Source organism: Filicampus tigris, chromosome 5 (genome assembly GCF_054856515.1).
Source record: "Filicampus tigris isolate MCC_2025a chromosome 5, RoL_Ftig_1.0, whole genome shotgun sequence".
Taxonomy (NCBI): domain Eukaryota; kingdom Metazoa; phylum Chordata; class Actinopteri; order Syngnathiformes; family Syngnathidae; genus Filicampus; species Filicampus tigris.
Genome location: NC_141221.1, coordinates 4,854,963 through 4,877,389, shown reverse-complemented (window position 1 = coordinate 4,877,389; position 22,427 = coordinate 4,854,963). Strand labels below are relative to the sequence as shown.

Here is a 22,427-nt window from a genome sequence, read left to right as displayed (position 1 = left end):
AATTGAATGTCTCCTATTATTCCTCAATGATTATTCCTCGTCACATTTTGAGCTGCAGTAAGTACTGGTCTATCACTGCCAACTCAGGATGAGGAAAAAGATGTTTACTACAGCAGTCGTGTTTTCTTTTCGATACAGTTTAAATACTCAATAATGTAAGACTGCACATCGTGAACGGAACGTTGACGATAACATCGATGAAGATGTACATCGCCCATCCCTATGAAGTATCTTTGGCTTACTTGAGTTGTAAACACTCATCGTCGTTTGTGTCTCCGTGTTGCTCCAAACACAATTTAATGCGCTGCAGTGCGGATGGAGACCACTAGCTGTGTACAGAGACTATGTGCGTGTGTTTGTGTGTCTCTTACTGCCAATCTGACTGCTGCCCGCCCCATAAAACAAAATGCAACATTGTAATATAATATTAAGATATTACTACAAAGATATTTTTGCTTTGGATTATTTGGTGACTTTGTGACCTAGAGTATAACATTTCAGAATATGAAGAAAACCAATGTTTTCGCCCAGATCCCCTATCAGCTAAAAAGCGTCTGATCGGCCCAGATATCCGATCCTGTGATTGGATCGGGACATTCCTAGTCTAAGGTACATGTTTTTGAATGTCCATAGCCGCAAGGAAACGCCAGCGTCGGGAGAAAGACAGGGCATGGGACTTTGAGGAAAGAGAACGACGGGTGTCAGGCGAGCATCGGAGAACTGGCTTCAAAGAAGGCCGGCGAGGCTCGGGCAGCCGTTACCGGGACTCCTCCGAAGACGATTCACCGCCTCCCAGCATGAGCGATGGTCTGTTTTCCAATGTGTCACATTTTCCCCTCTTTTGGCTTGTCTTGTTTTGTCTTTGCTAATGACACCAAATAACAATTCTCCTTGCTCAGTTGCCAGGAAATTGAAGATGAAGGAGAAGCAGAAGAAGCGGAAAGCGTACGAACCTAAACTCACGCAAGAGGAGCTGATGGACTCGTCTACGTTCAAGAGGTTTTTAACCAGCATAGACAACATCCTGGAGAACCTGGAGGATGTTGATTTCACCACCATGGGTAAAGTATCAGAGAGCTGTCTATGTCAATACAGCGTCGAACTTCCTCTTTAATTTGCACTCACTAAATGGGTTGTGTCCAGCAGCAGACGATGATGAGATACCTCAGGAATTACTACTTGGGAAACACCAATTAAACGAGCTGGGCAGCGAATCCGCCAAAATCAAAGCCATGGGCATCACCGGCAGGGTAGTCATATCTTTAGTTGATTTATATCTACCTTTCTTGATGAATCGCATTATTCTATTTTTTTGTGTGGTTTTTTTCTTCATTTAGATCCCATCAGACAAGCTGGTGAAGCTCCTCAACATACTAGAAAAGAATATCCAGGATGGAGCCAAGCTCTCCACCATGATAAACCATGTGAGTGACTTTAAAACTTTAAAACAAACGGATTGTCACTTTCAAATAATGATGTATAATTAAAAAAATCGCTTTTACCCCAGGACCAATGGCTAAATTAATTGCAATGAGCAACTGCTCATCCCGACCCCTCTACTGCTAGGCCAATTCCGCTTCTGTGTGTGGATTCGTTGAACTGTATGTGGTGCATGTAGCGGACAAATCCCCAAATTCAAACTGTTGTCAACTGTCAACTAATCAAGAAGATGACAGCAACCTTGCAGCCGGTTGTGGACACAAAATGCTAATGCTAAAATGCACAGAGTCCAAACTTGAATAGACGTGACCTGGCTTGTCTGTCTAAGCCCTAAGCAGCTCCGCTTCCAACTACACTAAATTGCTGATATATTAGTTAGGAAGACTTCCTTTCAATTAGACATACCCTTCAAATAGACACTTGGTGCTCTCTGCTGCTCAGGACGTACAGTTTATACATTTGACTTAGCTTTCAAGGTATAAAAAGGAAAAAAGAATTGCTCTCCCTTCGTAATGTCAGGACCATGACGCCGAGGATGAGGAGAGGCTGTGGAGGGACCTCATCATGGAACGCGTGACCAAGTCGGCCGACGCCTGCCTCACGGCCTTGAACATCATGACGTCAGCGCACATGCCAAAGGCCGTCTACATCGAGGACGTCATCGAGCGGGTGCTGCAATACACCAAGTTCCATCTGCAGAACACGCTCTACCCGCAGTACGACCCCGTCTACAGGGTGGACCCGCACGGCGGTGAGGATTGAATAATGATGCCATTTAATGTTGCCGTCTGGGGAGAGCAATTGTCATGTCTTGTCTGTCTGTCTAATTTATCTAATTTATCCAACTAATGTATCGATTTCATATAATCGTTCATCTAGGTGTCTTGTTAAGCTCCAAGGCGAAGCGTGCCAAATGCTCCACACACAAGCAGCGTGTCATCATCATGCTGTACAACAAAGTGTGCGACGTCGTAAGCAACATCTCTGAGCTCCTCGAGATCCAACTGCTCACCGACACCACCATCCTCCAGGTAAAAAGATGGGAATAAATTGTACTTTCTTGTCCAGGTACATACGATGGTACCTCAAGAGTTAAATGCAAAGCATTCAAGTGACACTCAAAACAAAATTTCCCATTGAGATCAATTGTATTTAGAGTTATTTGTTCTGAAGTTCAAAACTGCCACCATCATAAAACCTTTTTGTACTGTACAGATAACGAAAGTAACCTGTGAGCATTATTAACTCACTCACTGCCAGCCATTTTCAAAGCAGAATTCCCCATATCGACAGCTGTTTTCGAGCATTTTGACGGATCTTTCAAGACCCTACAGAATATCGTGTTCTGTTACATGGGGCCACATTTGCTAATAAATGCGTAGGATTGTTCATTCATACTGTGCGCACAATATGCAATTCACGACACATATGTTGAGGATTCAGAATTTGTTCCTGCGACAGTCTAATTTTCATAACCCACACCCATTCCCCCCCCCCCATAAGGGTATCCGTTTGACGCATCTCAGCCAATGCGCAGAGGTTAAAATAAAACACTGTTACAAGACATTGGCCCCTCAACGTCCAGAACTTTCCCAATCTTTATCCTATTTTCAAAAGGTTTGTTTCATCAGAAAGCTTGCTGAACACAGAACAGAAAGCGTCGGAATCAAGCTTTTGGTGAAAAGAAACATCAAGCAGCCTGGTGACTTTGAAGTTAATATTTTTTGCTTCTGTGACACATCAAACTTTAAAACAACAAATAATGGACATGACAAGCTGAGATTCAGTCCTTAATGTTTATCTTCAACTCAAAAGCTTTGCTGATCTCAAATACAAAGTGATGCAGCGCTGCATCAACAGGTACAATCTGCTAGTCATTACATTGGTTTACAAATCTGAAGTTCACAGACCAGCTAATCGAGATCCTCTTCAGCGCCTGCTTTTTTAAAAATTTACTCTGTGTATACATTCAGGCTTATAAATATTAGGGCATTGACACATGTCTCATCTTTTTGGCTCTCAACATCACCGCAATGAAATGACCACGGTGCGCTTTAACTGCTTGGCTGCGAATCCGTTGCAGTCTATTAACAGCCTGAAGTCTGGAAGACAAGACATCCCCAGATGTTGGAGTTCATGCCTGTTGATGCTCTGCCAGTCCTCTTCTGCAAATGTCTTCAGTTCCTGCTTGTTTCTCCACTGTATTAATAGTACATTTTTCTGTTCTTTTTACTTCATTTTTGTCCCCCCCACCCCCCTCCCTCAGGTTTCTTCAATGGGAATCACTCCATTCTTTGTGGAAAATGTCAGTGAGCTGCAGCTGTGCGCTATTAAACTGGTTACTGCGGTAAGTGTTCTGACATTTACCCAAAAACAACACTCACAATTGCAAAAGTGTTAAAACGGCACACTTGAACATTTCCTCTTTCCAGGTGTTTTCACGTTACGAGAAGCACCGGCAGCTCATTCTGGAGGAGATCTTCACTTCACTGGCCAGGCTGCCTACTAGCAAACGCTCCCTCAGGAACTTCCGGTATGTTAAGATGCAATGAGAGTAAGTCCTGCCAGTTACGTGAATCTTCGATACTGATCCTACGCCATACTCTTTTAAGGTTGAATAGCTCTGACCAGGATGGAGAACCCATGTACATCCAAATGGTGACCGCCTTGGTGTTGCAGCTCATCCAGTGCGTAGTCCACCTACCCAACGACAAAGACACTTTAGAGGAGCATGACAGCAAGGTAGGAGAAATTACACACACTCCTACGGGCTCTAAATGTAGTACATCGCATGTTCATTGTATGTATTTTCAGGTGGACCAAGATGTGCTGATTACCAACTCATATGAAACGGCAATGCGAACAGCGCAGAACTTCCTCTCAGTATTCCTCAAAAAGTAAACAACTCCTTTTCCACATTTTTGGTTTGAATACGGGTATTTCTATTCAAAATAATAGTGGAGCCTCCAAAGTAGAACCCAATCCGTTCTGTGATGCTTGTTGAATTTGAAAACAATTATTGAAAACATTCCAACAACGTGATCGGGCCCGAATTCAAATCATGTGAGATGGGGACATCCCTAATAGTTGTGTTTAGTGTACACTACAGCTTGCACACCCTATCAGTCTCACGTATACAAAAAAAGAAAAGAAAAAAAAAACCTAAAAAGTGGGTCTGCTTTAACCTACTTCGTGCGTGACCTGTATGACAGGAAGTAAACAGCGGTCAGCAGTAGCTCGCAGCTATCAATCAAACCTATTAAGATACAGTGGAACCTCGAGTTACGAGTAACTCTTTTTATGAACTTTTCAAGTTAACGTACAATTTTTTAATAAAAAAAAATATGCCTCTAGTTTTATGTTTTCGTTTTGTCCTGTGAACCGTTTCATCATGGATGAGTGGACAGATCTGTGCTGTGCTTCTTGTGCTATTTAACCATCATTGGCTCTGTGCAGAACACATTGCAACAGATGTGCTTTACGTTTTTTTATCTTAATTAGACCTCCTAATGATTTAAAGGTTACAGTTGGCTGTAAACGCACCAAAACCCCACATATCCATTTTTCTGGATTGTTTTTTTTTTTTGTGTCCAAAAAATTAGATTTTGGTAGAAATCTCTTTTTCAATGGAGGAGCTGTTGTCCTTCTCAATAGGAAAATTTGCTTCGATTTACAAACGGTTCGAGTTACAAACGGGGTCACGGAACCAATTTAGTTATATATTTTTTAATTCTCATTCAAATTTTGTTTGTTTGATTTCAAATGCAACGATGCTATTATGATTAGCAAAGAAAGGGAAGGATGGTACAAGGGAGCTACTATAAAAATATTCCTTGCAAAGATGGCTTTTACGCACTACCAAAGTGCGTCCCTGCTTCCGCCAGTGTCAGGTCTCCCACTTAGGCAGGCAGTGATTTCCTTTTTTCAAACTCGGAAAGCTGTTTTATATCCGGTTTATTTTTGTATTTCATCCATATTAGGGTTAGTTATGGCTATTTATTTTTGTGCGGGGGGCTGTATGCACGCTGTTTGCACTTATGAGAGAGGATCAGAGCCAGCGGTGTGATGTCTAGTTATTGTATGATAACAAGAAAAAGTCATGTGAGCTGAGTTACTGCAGGCTGGAAAATGTGTGTGGATTTCCAATGTTGACACTGAACTGGTCAATCGTGGATGTTGGCTAGGTAAAAAGAAGATCCTGGGTCAAAAAAAGGTTGGGCATACCTTGTGGTTCGGATGTATGCCTCACAACCTCCCACTATCTATAGAAAATAGTTGGATGGTTGAATTGTACCACTACTGGAGCATTTAACTTTGGAGGCTCCATTTTTTAATTTTTGATTAGACTTTCTTTCACCTTCTTATTGTTGTCTCACCGTTTTCCCCCGTATTCTCCCTCAGATGTGGCAGTAAGCAAGGAGAGGAAGATTACCGGCCGCTGTTTGAGAACTTTGTCCAGGACCTGCTCTCAACGGTTAACAAACCAGAGTGGCCTGCCGCCGAGCTGCTACTCAGTCTGCTCGGCAGACTCCTGGTTAGTGTCATCTATCTCATTTGTCGGTTAAATATCTTTTGGCCTTTTTGTAGCAGATCCTCAGAGGTTCTATTACTATTGTTGTTATTATTGCAGAATTACATGTCAGATGTGCTGAAGTTGTCTCACGGACCATTTGTCTTTGCACTCTGGGCTCCCGCATGTGGGAGCTGCTTGCTTACGTTATACTTTCTTAACTTTGTCGCAACCCGCGAGCTTCACTCCTGTTCGTCATGGTAACAAAAGCCTTACTTGATAACCACTAATATACTCATTGCTCTTTGAAAGTGTAGGGGTAGGGGATTATTTGGGTTTGATGATGTCTCCACTGTGTGTACCAGATACAGATACACTCCACTAACTGGCAAGTGTAATTGGCAGCTTGGTGGTGAATTGCTTTCACCATAAGTGAATATATGAGCCAAGTGTTTTTTTTTTTTTTTTTATTCATGGGGTGTCATGTATGCTTCATCGTTCGCTATCGCTTTTTAGGATTGGGACTCAACTAGTAGCTGTTCCCACAATAGAAAGGGACAGAGTGAGCATTGTCTCACCTCCCAATAACCACACAACCCACCCACTCCCAATATCAGCGAGACTTAAAAAAAGAGGCGTGTGCTTAAATTCTTCATGCTTGTGGTGTTTTGACTAATGTCACCGACACGTGGGTACTGTTTTATTTATTTTTTTAAGAATTGATATAGACTATTTTTTGCATTTGATCTTCACCAGGTGCACCAGTTCAGCAACAAGCAGACGGAGATGGCACTCAGAGTGGCGTCTCTTGACTACCTCGGCACCGTGGCCGCCCGCCTAAGGAAGGACGCAGTCACCAGCAAGATGGACCAGCGGTCGATTGATCGTATTCTACAGCAGGTTCAACAAATCTTTATCTGTTATTGTGCTGAAAGATCCATATTTATCCCTGTGATATTTCTGCAGTCTCAGGGTGGCGATGAAACTCAGCAGCTGCAAAAGGCTCTACTCGACTACTTGGAAGAGAATGCCGATACAGATGCCTCCCTAGTGGTGAGTTCTAATTTGTACCAAAGATGGCCTCAAACAGTTTTGTGGTTAGATTAAGCCTCCCTTTTCCCTACATTAAAAATAAGTTGTATGTATGAATTTTACACTTCATAGAGAGTATACCACTGTGGTATCATTTAAATAATTTGTAGGGATGCATACATTTATTTCTTCCTTAGGGTTCTACACACAACAGCCTATAATGAAAACAGCAAAAGTTTTTAAAATATTTTTGAGAATGTATCAATATTTAAAAACTAAGAAATCACACGCACATACGTGTTCACAGCCTTTGGCAGGAAGCTCAAAATTGAGCTCAGGCACATATCGTTTCTACTGATTATCCTTGACAGGTTACTAGAGTTTATTTGGAGTCCACATGTGGTAAATTCAGTTGATTGGACATGATTTGGAAAAGCACATGCCTGTGTATATAAGGTCTCACTGGTGACAGTGCATGTCAGAGCACAAAGCACACATGAAGTCAAAGGAGTTGTCCATGGACCTAGGAGACAGGATTGTCTCGAGGCACAAATATGGGGAAGGGTACAGAAATATTTCTGCTGAATGAATATATTCCATTTTGGGAAGAGGCTGTAACATAACGTTGATGAAATGAAGCGCTGTGAATACTTTCCGGATGCACGGCAGTATCGAAAAAGGATGAGAAATTGAGGCAGATTTTGCTTTCCAGTTCGCAAGAAAGTTCTACATTGCCCAGTGGTTCCGCGACGCCACAACGGAGGCGGAGAAATCCATGCGGAATCAGAACCCGAAGGAGGACGACTCCTCGGACGGGCCGCAGCACGCTAAGGACATTGAAACCACGGGTGAGATTATGCAGCGTGCTGAGAAGCGCAAGAAGTTCCTGCGCAACATCATCAAGACCACGCCGGCTCATTTTGCCATGCTCAAGTAAGTGCGCAGCTCACCAGACTTAGTGTGACGTGATTGTCTCTTTTTTGCTGGATGTTAGTTTTGTTACTTCTTCTGCTCCTCTCTCCAAGGATGAACTCCGACACTGTGGACTATGAGGACTCCTGTCTGATTGTGCGTTATTTGGCCTCCATGAGGCCGTTTGCACAAAGCTTTGATATTTATTTAACACAGGTAATCATTGAAAACTCCAACCCTGTCCATTTCCACCATGTTTATATTTTATATCCACTTCATAGCTAGTGGAAACAGTCCATCTTGAGCAAATTTGACTATAATTGTTTGAGGAAACCTGGGCTCTGCCTTAGATTCATCATCAATTTTGTGTTTAGAAGAGTATGTATGGTTCATGTACTGTACAGTATCAATTGAGTGGATCTTAATAATCGCTCCCAAAAAAAAAACATTGAATATCAGGCAATATTTCAAGTAACATTTTTACATTCTAAAATTGCATTCACACAAAAAAAACATTGAATAGGTTAAAATTAAATAACAGTACTCACCTTGTGAATGACACATGGAAAGGGAATAAGACGTTTGCAGAGCAAGTCTGTCACATAGTGATGTTTTAATAGGTAGGCATTGCTGTAAATAGTAATTTCCGACTCTGGTTGTCATCAGGTTTCCTCTTTTCTGCTACACTTCACAAAAGGATGCTTACTGAGCTGAAGTGTCATGAGATTTGCTCACACATAACCCCCACTTTGGAGGTTCTATTGTACAATATTAATGGATCACATTAAGTGAAATGCATTATGGCCATCGAATTAACATCACTGTATTGTTGATTTGTATTGTTTTTTGTTTGTTTTTTAATTCAGATATTGCGAGTCCTTGGAGAAAGTGCCATAGCTGTAAGGACTAAAGCCATGAAGTGTCTGTCGGAGGTGGTAGCCGTGGACCCTAGCATCCTGGCGAGGGTACTTGTCAACGTTCCTGTTGAAGACTACCTGTCCATTTTACTTTCCTTCCCTTGTAATATTTTAAAGTGAGATAACTTTCTCTGCTTGTGCAGTCGGACATGCAGCGCGGAGTCCACGGCCGCTTGATGGACAATTCTACAAGTGTGAGAGAGGCAGCCGTGGAGCTGCTGGGCAAGTTTGTGCTTAGCAGACCGCAGCTCACCGAGCAATACTACGACATGCTCATAGAGAGGATCCTGGTAAGTGATGGCTAATTCCATGTATACAAGGGGTGTGCAAACATTTGTTTTTATGAGCCACATTTGATTTTCCTTCATAGATGAGGTTTAATTTTTTTTAAAAAACTTAGTTAAAATAAGCTATAAAAAGTGGATGGACATACATGTAAAATATACAATTATTTTCATTCATTCAATAAAGTAATTCATTTTTGTTCTGTTTTTTATTAATAAATAACCAATTTAATGAAATAAAATGTAAATTGTATTGCAAATTGTACAACTGTTGCTACCTATGTCAGCAACACAATGTCGTCCCGAAATAACGTTCAGTCACTAATTAAGGGCACTGCCCACTGACCAACATTCCCGCCTGAGTGATAATGTACAAATGTGACATATTCTCTGCAACGACAAAAAAAAGTTATGTTATATCTTGATTTGTTTTGTATTTGGGCTGGTGGCCTGGGCCCCCTGGTTTAGGCCATAAATGTAAAACAAGGAAAAACCTGTGAGTACTGCATTAATAACTAAGCTACACTTCTTGTGCCACCTGACAACATAATAAGACATGTACCATTCATAACTGTGTCATGACCGTCATAGAGCAAGTACGGTACCCCTTTACTTCAGTAGCATGTGTCTGGTGCAATGTTCTTACCACCACACCTTTTATAGAAATGTATTAGTTTGTGGTTCACACAGAAAAAAAAACTAACACAATCATTGTAGCAGAATGGATTTGCTTTGTTTAAAACTCCCTCCCTCCCAATCTCCTTCGAGATCTGGAAGTGTTACATTGATATTGTTATGCCTGTTGTCATGGAAATCAATCGGGTTCATGTGGAGTTCACCATCCACTGCAGTCCTACACTGCCACCTAGTGTTAAAAACATGCTGCAACACACCACTGTCTTTTAACAGCATCTGAATTCCCCTCCTGTTTACAAAATGCTTCAGGGGGTGTTTCATAAACCAATGTGTGCCCCGCAGGACACTGGTATCAGTGTAAGGAAGCGAGTGATTAAGATCCTGAGAGACATTTGTTTGGAGCAGCCAACCTTCAGTAAAATCACGGAGATGTGCGTCAGAATGATTCGCAGGGTCAATGATGAGGAGGGAATCAAGGTAAGCTCACTGCATTGTTTTGGGTTGTGGACATTCTTTTGAAAATAAATATATGCAATTCACACTTGATGTATTTTTTCTCAAAGAAATTAGTGAATGAGACATTCCAGAAGTTATGGTTCACACCAACGCCAGCCCACGACAAGGAGACCATGACCAGAAAGATTCTCAACATCACTGATGTAGTAGCGGCCTGTCGAGACACCGGCTATGACTGGTTTGAGCAGCTTCTTTCCAATGTAAGTGTTGTGGCAAGAGCCTGGCGCACTGCAAAACCATTGTTTATATTAAACACGACGCTATCCTTTCCCTTTGGGGTTAGCTTCTCAAATCGGAGGAAGACGCGGCGTATAAACCTGCCAAAAAGGCCTGCGTTCAGCTGGTGGACAATCTGGTGGAGCACATCTTAAAATACGAAGAGTCTCTCGCTGGTAAGATGTTTATGGCTGTACTTTGATTCATTATATTTATTTATTCAATATTTATTCATTCAGGTAAGCTAATTGCGAACACTTGGAAGGGTGACTTTCAAGACAAATTCATCATCAAAGCTTTAATAACTGTACAGACCACGTTTTAAACAATGTATGCATATATTTTTCACAATTTAAAACCTAAAAACTAGTAGCCCATAGCATTAATCATTACCCAACAAGTACAGGTAGCTCTCAGTTTCAAAAAGGTTGGTGACCAATGACCCTAAAACTTTTTGGGTTTTCGTTGACTGAGACTAACGCATATAGAGATGATTAAAGTATAGATATAAAGCATTTCTGTCAAAAAGACAAAGGCTAAAACGGCTGGCAAAAATAACACTGATTTAATTCTCACCGGAAATGTTGGTCAAATTTCAACTTTTGCTAGCTTGAGGGCATTCAAACTCAGGGATACCGGTCTGCTCGCACTGATTGGATGTCAATATTTCGTCTTTCTCGTGCAGAGAGCAAGGGTGTGAACTCCACCCGCTTAGTGGCCTGCATCACTACCTTGTACCTGTTCAGTAAGATCAGGGCCCAACTCATGGTGAAACACGCCATGACCATGCAGCCTTACCTAACCACCAAGTGTCACGTAAGTGTCCCATTTGGCTCAATTTGGCTCTCTGCGTATTATCTTGCTTTGTCGTTATAATTAATTGCTCTTGTGTTTGTCGCAGACTGCCAATGACTTCATGGTCATTTGCAACGTGGCGAAGATGTTGGAGCTGGTTGTGCCTCTAATGGAGCACCCCAGCGAGACGTTCCTCGCCACGATAGAAGAGGACCTCATGAAGCTCATCATCAAATATGGCATGACGGTACGTTATGGAGACATTAATGCTCAGTGTTTCTGAAACCTTTGAGCCCAACAACATAGTTTAGGGGTAATCCTATAAAATATTTGAATCTCGTGAAAAGTTTAATATTTTTTCTCATTTTAGAAAGTGAAACTGTTACTTTATATACATTCATAACACAAAGTGAAATATTTTATTTCTTGTCATTTTCATGATTATGCTTTCAAAGAATTATGTTTGGGATGTGCAACTGTCTTGCGTCGACCCCGTGCGGCCGTCATGCGATGAAAAGTTGTCATCGGCGGGCTAATATGCACCGAAATGTAGTCGCGACAGGGTGCAGCCGTCACATGTGGGGGGTTCCTTGCAGCACTGATGGCCAGGAATGGCCCGTAAATACCCTGGCCATTCGGGAAAATTTACATATTTTCCCAACAATGTTCAACTATTGAATTGCAATGCACATTGAAGTTGGTGTCTGACTGGTTAAATTCAGATAAAAGCAATCAAACACCTCAGGCATGAACAAAATGATTTCCAGCCAGTTGTAATTCCAACGTCTGTTTTATTAACCCAAGATCATGTGGTGCATATATGAAGACGTTATGGCTTCCGATGCCCAAGCGAGCGAATCCAAACGGAACAGAAAAAAAGCAGATTCCGAGGCTGCGCTGCAATACGATTGGCTGTCACATCGCTGGAAGGATATGACGCACGTCATGATGCCGCCGCAACCATGGAAATTAAATGTCAATTCAACTGACTCGCTTTCTTTTAGACTTTAAGACATACTTTAAGTTAAAATTTCCAACAAGAATGACAATTATCACATTAAAGCATTCATTGCGAGCGAATACAGGCACCCGATTGGTCGCGTAACACAAACCCGGAAGTGAGGTGCTGAAATGCCACACTGGCGAGTAAAATTCCATTTTATGAACGGCTCATAATTTTGCAGCAAAACAAGACCAGGACGATATCAAGGAACTTTTACCGCACCATTCCGTGCTCCTCACCACATACACAATGATGGGGTTGACGGCGCGCTGCGTCCGTCGCCCAGCTAAGCTAATTTTCGAAAAGGGCTCGAAAAGAATCATGATCCAGGCTGTTGTTACACCCGCTGCCATCTACTGCCTTAAGATATTAACATTGCAGTCCAACCTGATCTTTCAGCCAGAAGTTGTGTCAGACCCTCCTGTACACTCTTGCGTGAAAAAATGTAAAATACTTATTTATACGTTTTGAGTAGGTGGGGACTACATTTTTTTAAGGCGTATATGTATACGTCTTTTGTATTGAGTTAAGTTAAATTGGATAATTGTGGCACAGTGATTGGGAATCACTGTTCTCTGGTACTCTATGAAATGTGGACTAGAACTATGTTCCACTTTTCTGTAGGTGGTCCAGCACTGTGTCAGCTGTCTGGGTGCAGTTGTCAACAAAGTGACACACAACTACAAGTTTGTCTGGGCCTGCTTCAACAAATTCTATTGTGAGATACACATTTCTCCATATGTAATATTTTCACTTCACCTCACTTCTTAGCTCACCATTGCTGCTTTTTTTCATTTACCTGCAGGTGCACTTACTAGGCTGAAAATCCAGCATCAAGAGGATCCGAACAGCATGACATTGGCAGCAAACAAACCTGTAATACTACGATCGCTGTTCACTGTGGGTGCCCTGGGTCGACACTTTGATTTTGACCTGGAGGAGTTCAAGGGCCCATCCAAGGTAGCATATCGGTTTTTAACAGTTTCCAGCTATCTTCATAATTTGTCTGTAATAGGGGTTTGTCAAAATACCCCAAAGATCAAGAAGTGTAGGAAGAGCCTGATCACGCACCATGGTGGAGCCAATTTCACCATGGACATGTGTGACGCTATGTGGCCTGTTGTCTTCCATTTGTGAAACGCTAACTAAACATTTTTTGCATTTATGTAGCAGAAAATAATTATTAATATAGTCATCATCATCATACAATAATTATTGTGTAAATGAAAGCGGTACTAAAAATGAAAATAATAATTGCTTTCCGAAAACCCCTTAGCTGGCCAACAAGCTGCCTTACAAAATACATGAAGCTCAGCATGGAACTACATGCACAAACGCTGCAATAATAGGGAGGGACTCTCTCTGCATTCTACTGCTAGGGTCATTTCTGTCTGATATCTTATTCACAAATTCAGACAGTCTTTCATGTATAAAGAGAGCAATAGCCGTTTCTCAATTTGCATTCTTTTCCGTTCTTACATCTTTGTGATCTCGTGAAAAGTTATTAGTCGCGTCCTTTTCTATTTGAAAATACACATAAACCAAGAATGCACGGGCTCTCCCTTAGAACTAGGGTCAGAAGCTCCGTCATTCGAGACAGACTCAGATTCGAGCAGCTGCTCCTCTATGCTGAGAGGTGCCAGATGAGGTGGCTCAGGCATCTGGCTAGGATGCCTTCTGGACGACTCTCCTGGTTAGGTAGGTTTTCGGGGCATGTCCCACTGGTAGGAGGCCCCGAGGACGACCCAGGACACGCTGGAGAAACGTATGTCTTCCGGTTGGCCTGGGAATGCTTTGGAATCCTCCGGGAAGAGCTGGAAATTGTGGTTGGGGAGGGGGAAGTCTGGGCTTCCCTGCTAAAGCTGCTGCCCCCGCTATCCGACCTTGGATAAGCGGTTGAGAATGGATGGATGAATTGTTTCACCATGTTGATGCACGCAACATCATAAATATGTACCTTTTTTCCGGTACAGATCATTATCAAGGAGAAGGTTCTGGAGCTTCTTCTATACTTCACTAAGCATGAGGATGAGGAAGTCAAGACCAAAGCTATCATTGGATTAGGTAAGTGTAAATACCAGTAAATATTAACTTGTTCTTGGGTTCCTTGGTTTTCAATAGTCCTACCATACCAGCTTGTGAGGTTACAAACAGCAAGCAGGCATAGTCAATTACCACAGTGCTTCCTGTTTTTCATTTGATTGTTTTGCATTTATGGCTTACAAGTCTTTTTCATCCAAATATTTGTTGCAATTATGACTTTAATACTGTATTAGTGGAGGTTAGTGATAGACTGCGCCACATTCCCGACTTTTGGGTGAAGTCGCCACCGTAGGAACGTAACTCCGTTGTAAACCAAGGGTCCCCTGTTTATACAGGTGCATCTCAATAAACTTAGAATATCATGGAAAACTTGATTCCTTTCAGTGGTTAAATTGTAAAAGTGAAAGTCATACAGGTTCATTACACACGATGTGAAGTATTCTGTGATTTTATGTTTTTATAATTTTAGCATTTTTAACTTAGTGTTTACAAAAATAAAAAATTCACCATCTCAAGAAATAAAAATATATGAAAAAAAAACAATCCAAATAATTGTCTTCATTGGGTAGGAATTTACCTTTTGGCAAGTATTCTCATTCATGTTTAATCAATCTGTATAGTATGATATTCACTTTTGTAATTGAACAGCTGAAATAAATTAGCTTTCTTGCGATATTCAAGTTCAAGGAGTTTTGAATCTGTCATGTCAAAATGTGGTTGCTCGCATTGTTCAGGATTCCTCGTGATCATGCATCCCAGCCAAATGTTTGTGCCCGAAGTGAAGTCCTTGTACAACGGCATCCTGGCTGACAGTAGCTCGTCCATTAGTCTCAAACTCCATATCCTCAAAAACCTCCAAACGTACCTGCAGGAGGAGGACACAAGGATGCAGGAAGCTGACCGAGAATGTATGTTCCACAACCCAATGAAACGCTTCATGCACTACATCGGTGCTTGATTGTCTCATGCGAGTAAAAATGTTGTCTTTGCAGGGAAAAAGCTTTCTAAACAGGAGGATCTGAAGGAGATGGGGGACATCTCTTCAGGGATGAGCAGCTCCATTATGCAGCTTTACCTGAAGCAGGTTTTGGAGGCCTTCTTCCACACGCAGTCCACCGTACGGCACTTTGCGCTCAACGTCATCGCACTCACACTAAACCAGGGCCTCATCCATCCAGTGCAGGTCAGCCACTTTCTACGATTTGTCCCCATTCTCACACTATTTTTTCAAAGACTGTAGTGAAGAACACTTTTAATCCAATTTGTGCATCAGTGCGTGCCGTACCTGATTGCCATGGGAACCGACCCAGAGCCCAGCATGAGGAACAAAGCCGATCAGCAACTGGTGGAGATCGACAAGAAGTACACAGGATTCATCCATGTGAGTAGGCGTTACGGTCATTAATACATATTCGCTGCAAGCCCTGTTAAAATGGGAAAGTATCACAGTAAGTGGTTGAAGGAAGTACAATCAGGTTTCACAAATATTCAGGTAAATATAATATTTTTAATGAAAGGCTCAGAGAGTCTTTTGTACATGTGCGTATATATATATATATATATATATATATATATATATATATATATATATATATACACGCACTTACAGTACATTATTTTGCAATGAAATAGTCCCTAAGAAATTTATTTTTAACATTGTTGTAATATGAGTTTGAGATGTATTTAGGTTTGAACTATTAGTATGGGCCATGGTTTTGGCTCTTTTTCTGTATCTTATTTTCCTCCTCATATTCCATGAGATTTGTTGTCACACTCACCGACATTGACACCCAACCACCTGCACAACAAATGTTGCGTCTGCAAAGCTGACAGTTACGCTGGCCGTGTTCTTTGTATCTCTCCAATTAATTGATTACAGTACCCTTCATTTCTCCTGACTGTACCGTGTATAGATGAAGGCTGTGGCTGGGATGAAGATGTCATTCAACCTGCAGCAGTCAATCGAGATGTCTCGGAAGACCATCATACGAGGCTTCAGGCAGGACGAGACCCACTCGGCGCTCTGCTCCCATCTTTTCACCATGATCCGCACCAACCGGCAACACCGAAGGGCCTTCCTCATCTCGCTGCTGAACCTCTTCGACGACAGTGCAGTGAGTCTTGGCAACCTGTAAGCTTAAACTCAAGTAATGTGTTTTTTTTTTAACATCAGCTTATTTCCTTTTCATTGCACAGAGGACAGAGGTGAATATGTTGCTGTTCATTGCGGATAACCTAGCCTACTTCCCATACCAGAGCCAGGAGGAGCCTCTTTTCATCATGCACCACATAGACATCTGCCTGTCAGTTTCTGGGAGCAATCTTCTTCAGACCTTTACAGAGGTAAGCAAGCTAGGCCATATATGGTGGAGACGTCTATTAAAAACAAACAATGAAACCTCTAAAAGTGGGGCTATATTTATTCCATCCAGCTCAGTACAATAGGAACTACAATATACATTTGTTTAAATACCGTAGGTGACACGCAAACTATTTTTACAGTCAATGTCCATTTTGGGTCTCCTTGGAAATTTTTAACCAAGGAGCAGAACGGCACAATCTCCTAGCAACAAAAGATATCATAAGATTGGTTACATATTGACAGGTAGCTCCAAAATCTATTAGTGGCGTCCAAAATTCCGTTGTGATGGCTCGCCACAGATAAATGTATAAGGTGGAAACACTCCGGCTGTAATACAGTATCCTATCCAATAGCCTATGGGAACCATTGTTTTGAAATTAATACAACTTTGAAGTCAAACCATATCACAGAATGAATTTATTAACTTTGAAGCTTCCACTGGATGAAGACTACTTGTGATGGAATAGTCACATTGAGGTCATTTGTTGTTTCCTCTATTCAGCTTCTGTTAAAAGAGCCAAGGCGGAAAGAAAAGGTGAAGGAGTGGAAGAGCACATCAGATGGGGAGGATGACGAGGAAACAATGAACTGCAACTCCCCTAGGAGCGACGAGGGGCACAACAGTGATGACGACGACGTGGTACGGCGGCCCAAAAAGCCCAGAAAACCAGTAGCTGACTTGGAGAACTCTGAGTCAGAGTCGGACCTTGACGATTTGAACGTGGATGATACGGACAGGGTCATGAGGCGCCTCCCGGACAATCCCGCTAGCCTCTTAGACTTTACCAACTCTGTTCAAGGCATCCTGTTGCTGCTGGTGCTCAAACAGCATCTGAAGAACCAGTATGGATTCTCAGACGGGTATGCACTGTGAGACATCTGTGTGTTCTGATATTACCAAAATGTGCTGTTTGTAACTCTTCCTGCGTTTTTGCTCTTCCATCAGCAAAATTCAAAAGTACTCGCCAACAGAGTCAGCTAAGGTGTATGACAAGGCGGTGAACCGAAAAGTCAACGTTTACTTCCACCCGCGACAAACTCTCGACTTCATCTCCAACAACATGGCACGCGCCACACTGACAGAAGAAGTCAAGAGGCGTATTGTCAAACAATACCTCGATGTAAGTGATGAGGGAAGTAATTTATATTAAAGGACCACTTCGCGTTGTGTTGAGCAATACCAATCGCTCTCGGTTCAGGCGGGCATAAAATTAGCTGGAGGCGGCTGCCTTGCAATTTTGAACGCAGGAAAAACCCTGCCTATGATTAAGATCTGTCAAAGCATTTTTAAAATCATCCATCCATCCATTATCTGAGCCACTTGTCCTCATGTTCTTACACTGTACGTTCTTTTAGTAATTTTAGTAAGCTAATTCCCCTCTTTATTTTTCTTTTAAATGTCTGACTCTTGTTTGTAAATGCTTTGAAATCCACCATCCACCAAATGTTGTGCTTTTACGTGAAGCAGAATGAGTTACCATGTGTGTGAAATGTGCTATTTAAATAAAGTTGCTTGCCTTGCCCAAAGAAGAAAATGTGACCTTTATATTGAAACTAGAATGCGTACCAATTTTCACTAAAATAAGATAATTGTTACCGCGGTGACTCGAAAAAGCTTTTTACGTTTGTCCTGGATGTAGTTCAAGGTGCTGATGGAACATCTGGACCCAGACGAGGAGGACGAGGAGGGAGAAGCGTCAGCAAGCGCCAACATCCGAAACAAAGCCATAAATGCCCTGCTGGGAAGCTCGGGACCCTTGTTGGGACCCAGTCCACGCAATCAGGCAGGACCAGAGACGGATGATGACTACAGTGACAGTGACGAGCGGACTCCGGGGGTGAGACTTATGGAGAAACACTTGATCACTGTGCGGTGGATTCCTTGCTTGTCCAAAATTGCTACTTTTCAAGAAATCGGAAAAAAACTGCATATGTCTTGACTTACAAAATTAAAAAATGTTTAAATTATACATGCTAGTGAATCAAAGCAAAACCTTTAGGATAAATAAAGGTTACATAAAGTATAATAAAAACAAGTGTTTAGTTTTCTTTCGCATAGAGCAAAGCATTTACAGCTAAAAATGCTAAGGCCACAATATTGTAGTTGGAAAGTATTCAGAAACCAGAAGTGTAGCCATTTTTGCAAATTTATGAAAAAAGAAAAACTGATATCATATGGTCATAATTATTCAGACCCTTTGCAGCGACCTTCATATTTAACTCACATACTGTCCATTTCTTTTATACTCAAAAGTCCCTATGCACTTTTATTTTTTTATTCAGGTTTGAATTTTATTTTTGATAATATTTAATGTTATTTTTTGCTCGTGCATGCCATCGCCTGTTGACGCCAGATATTTACGCCATGTACGCAACATAGGCTATGATAGATCAACATTGATCATGGCAGTGAGAAAGGAGATTTTTAAGACGAAGCAATGCGTTCGTTTCTGTCGAAACACTTGGGATTTTATAAGAAAGATCGTCATGACAAGACTGTTGCCATATATAGCCTTTGCAAATGCCGAGTCAAATATAACAGGAACACGCCCATTTCTCGACACGTCTTGGCCTTCGCCATGGCATCACAACATGAATGAATGAATCGGCCGTGTCTTCCCTACAGGGTTGTGCGACAGACCAAAAAGGTGTTGCTCCCTTATTTATTCTCAAACTGAATCATAAACATCCTCCTGCTCAAAGACTTACTCATTATTGTGGCGCACGCAGAGAAGTGCCTTGCTGCCAGACCCTGTCGACCAGCTGATATTTTTTGAAAAGGAAAATGCTAGCCGCTGGCAAAATTGTTTGCTGTACATAGTTGTTCTTTAAGCAGAACAGTCACAGCAGCGGGTTAATTTAATGTGAAAATATACAAGTTTAATGCTATATTGTTTTGTTCCACAAAAAGAGAATGTTGAATATTGTTCAAATATATGAAGCACTTTATCAAAAGGGTTTGTTTTTATTGACGTTTTAATGCATAAGAAGAACCAGCTTATTCTGATAAGGTAAATTAGTGTATAAAAAGAAAACCAGCTTGTTCTGTTGATCTGACATCAATGTTTTTTTTTTTTTTACATTTTGGAATTAGTAAAGCTGAGTTGGTTTTAAAATAAAATCGAATGAAACGGCATTCCATTGTGTTTATTTGAAGTTACCCGAAGAAGCAGTGCGAGTGAATGTTGATGACGCATGTAAACGGACATGCATGCAAATGACCATTTATCAAGTCTGACAAAACTATTGTGTCCATTTGCTCTCATCGAATGATAAATCATTATAGTAATTATCATGACAGGCCAAAACAATGACAGGAATGTCTGCTGGAATTACGTCAAGTTATCTTAAAATGACATATTACTGTTTTTAATTGTGTTCTTTGTCTGGCCAACTATTGTGAAGGGTTTTTTCTTCACCGTGGACAGAATTCTTTGTTCATCCGCCATTTCTGTGGACTGAGGTCTTTTGTCTTTGCTGAGCGAACTGGTGTGTTATTTCTTTGGAAGAACGTTCCAAACGGTTGATTTTGCCAAACCTAAAGCATTAGCCCATCTCTCTGATGGGGGTTTGTTTTGATTTTTTCAGCCTAACGATGGCTTGCTTGCTTCACTAAGTTAGTTGTTTTGATCTCATATTGAGAGTTGACAGTGACAGATATCAAATGCAAATAGCACACTTGAAATTAACTCAAGACCTTTTTTATCTTCTGCTTGGAAATGGGGATAATGAGGGAATGACACACCTGGCCATGGAAGAGCTTAGCAGCTAGTTGTCCCATTGTTTTTGCTCCTTTTAAAAGTGTTGTAATTCCTACACCGTTCGCCTAAATTGGATGTAAATACCCTCAAATTAAAGCTGAAAGTCTGCAGTTTAAGCAAATGTTTTGTTTAATTTCAAATCCTTTGTGGTGTGGTGTTTAGAGCCAAACAGATGAGAATTATGTCTCGATGTCCCAATACTCTATTTATGGGTATGTGTTTTATACCAAGATGCCACCAGATGGCACCAAATATATATTTTAATATCAGACATGGCTTTGGTATGAGCACATTAGTTCCTCTGACAGCGTTTCAGTGAGTGAATTGTTCACTTGATGTGAGAGAGCTCTTCAGTAGTGTTTGTGGTCAAATAATTATTTTCGGTAGTTTGTGAAGAGTCTCAGTAGTCTGTCTGTGAGTGAATAATTGCTCAAATTGAGTGTGTACGAATGAGAGAGTGAGTGTTTCAGTAGTAAAATGTATTGGTATGCAAGTAAATGTGCTTTTTTAAATACCCTATTCTAGAGGGAAAAACAGAAAATGCAAACTATTACAGGACATCCCCTTCATCTCTCCCGCAATCATACAGTGTGCTTAATTGTGCCATCATTGTCCTCTCGCCCCTTATAGTCTTCTCGGAGGTCGAGACGAATGGGCGACCCATCGGACCCGGGCCGAATGAGCGAGACGGTGGACGTGATGGACGTGATAGCCCTGTGCTGCCCCAAGTACAAGGACCGGCCACAGATCGCCCGTGTGGTCCACAAGACTCCCAGCGGCTACGCCATCCATTGGATGGCCGGCTCCTACTCGGGCCCGTGGGCCGAGGCCAAAAAGCGCGACGGTCGCAAACTGGTGCCTTGGGTGGACACTATCAAGGAGTCGGACGTCATTTACAAAAAGATTTCCTTGACCAGCAACCACAAACTTAGTAACAAAGTAGTGCAGACTTTACGCTCGCTGTACGCAGCACGGGAAGGAGGAGCGAGCTAATGGCTCCTGTGCGTTTTTTTTGTTTTTGTTTTTTTTTTTGTTTCTTGAATTCCTCCTCCTTGCCCACTCCCCTTCCGCCTCCTTCAACGCGGCCAAACTTCACTGGATTCTCATCCTTTCTCTTTCTCTTCCTCATTTTTGTAAGAAAAACACAAGACACTACATACTTTAACATGAGTTATTCTTTCAAAAAGACATTATTATTATTATTATTATTATTATTATTATTATTTGAGAGGGACTGCTCATGTTTGAGTGTATGTGTACACGCACAGAGAGGATATAGGATCCAGAAGGCATATTGAAAGGAAATCATAGGCTCCAGTTTATACCCTCTGTTGGAAGGCTTTTACCATTAGAGACCTGGAGGGGGGAAATGTTTGGTCAACATTGTCGTGGGAGCTCCTTCGCTGTTGTGCAGCCAATTCTAGTCGCTCGTTTCTACTCCCACTGTATCATAGTTTAACACAAACAGAAAAACTAAACAATGTTTATATCTCTGAAGACAAAACTGTAAAATAAAAAAAATAAAATAAAACAAAACACACAAAAAAAAAAGAATAAAACCTTAAGTGAATGTTGGAAATTAGTCTTTTTGATGTTCTTATTGAAGTGTTTTTTGGAGTTTATTATACTACTAGCACCTAATGTTTTTTCCCCTTCAAGCTTTTAGATATTTGAAAGAAAAAGAAACAAAAATAGGAGAGAAAATAATTTTTATTTTTGTTCACTTTTATTTGTCCATGCTGTACAATGGCAGAGTCCTCTGAATATAATTTATTCAATTTTGAACTACGCATGCAGTATATATGTGGCCTATTGCAGAAGGATATTTTGTAAATGTAGATTTTTGTTGTCTTAGGTCACCTTAGTAATAAGACGAAAAGAGGATTCATAACCTTTTTTGGGGGGTGGAACAAATACTGCAATAAATTTTCTACTTCTCTTTGTCATTTGTCTCCTCACCGTGTCACCATGAACTATTCATGTTTTCAAACTAGTATATT

General features: G+C 41.3%; 1 protein-coding gene across 3 annotated transcripts in view; it reads left to right on the top strand.

Moving 5' to 3' along the window:
* Positions 1-22,373, top strand: part of nipbla (NIPBL cohesin loading factor a) — a 43,298-nt gene extending 20,925 nt beyond the window's left edge. For 2 of the 3 annotated variants that reach the window (XM_086030596.1, XM_086030594.1), the window contains exons 15-47: positions 634-807; positions 900-1,061; positions 1,147-1,250; positions 1,338-1,424; positions 1,960-2,191; positions 2,320-2,471; positions 3,707-3,787; positions 3,873-3,973; positions 4,053-4,182; positions 4,255-4,337; positions 5,842-5,974; positions 6,707-7,003; positions 7,695-7,915; positions 8,008-8,110; positions 8,761-8,859; positions 8,955-9,101; positions 10,074-10,208; positions 10,295-10,447; positions 10,531-10,639; positions 11,149-11,279; positions 11,365-11,505; positions 12,886-12,979; positions 13,067-13,221; positions 14,235-14,325; positions 15,039-15,212; positions 15,297-15,487; positions 15,578-15,685; positions 16,218-16,418; positions 16,501-16,647; positions 17,169-17,527; positions 17,613-17,787; positions 18,307-18,504; positions 21,058-22,373. In XM_086030596.1, coding sequence (XP_085886722.1) covers positions 634-807; positions 900-1,061; positions 1,147-1,250; positions 1,338-1,424; positions 1,960-2,191; positions 2,320-2,471; positions 3,707-3,787; positions 3,873-3,973; positions 4,053-4,182; positions 4,255-4,337; positions 5,842-5,974; positions 6,707-7,003; positions 7,695-7,915; positions 8,008-8,110; positions 8,761-8,859; positions 8,955-9,101; positions 10,074-10,208; positions 10,295-10,447; positions 10,531-10,639; positions 11,149-11,279; positions 11,365-11,505; positions 12,886-12,979; positions 13,067-13,221; positions 14,235-14,325; positions 15,039-15,212; positions 15,297-15,487; positions 15,578-15,685; positions 16,218-16,418; positions 16,501-16,647; positions 17,169-17,527; positions 17,613-17,787; positions 18,307-18,504; positions 21,058-21,420 — 5,231 coding nt within the window. In that variant the 3' untranslated portion in view covers positions 21,421-22,373. The remainder of the gene's footprint in view (positions 1-633; positions 808-899; positions 1,062-1,146; positions 1,251-1,337; positions 1,425-1,959; positions 2,192-2,319; positions 2,472-3,706; positions 3,788-3,872; positions 3,974-4,052; positions 4,183-4,254; positions 4,338-5,841; positions 5,975-6,706; positions 7,004-7,694; positions 7,916-8,007; positions 8,111-8,760; positions 8,860-8,954; positions 9,102-10,073; positions 10,209-10,294; positions 10,448-10,530; positions 10,640-11,148; positions 11,280-11,364; positions 11,506-12,885; positions 12,980-13,066; positions 13,222-14,234; positions 14,326-15,038; positions 15,213-15,296; positions 15,488-15,577; positions 15,686-16,217; positions 16,419-16,500; positions 16,648-17,168; positions 17,528-17,612; positions 17,788-18,306; positions 18,505-21,057) is intronic. The other variant, XM_086030595.1, reaches the window with a different exon arrangement.
* Positions 22,374-22,427: the final 54 nt, after the last annotated feature.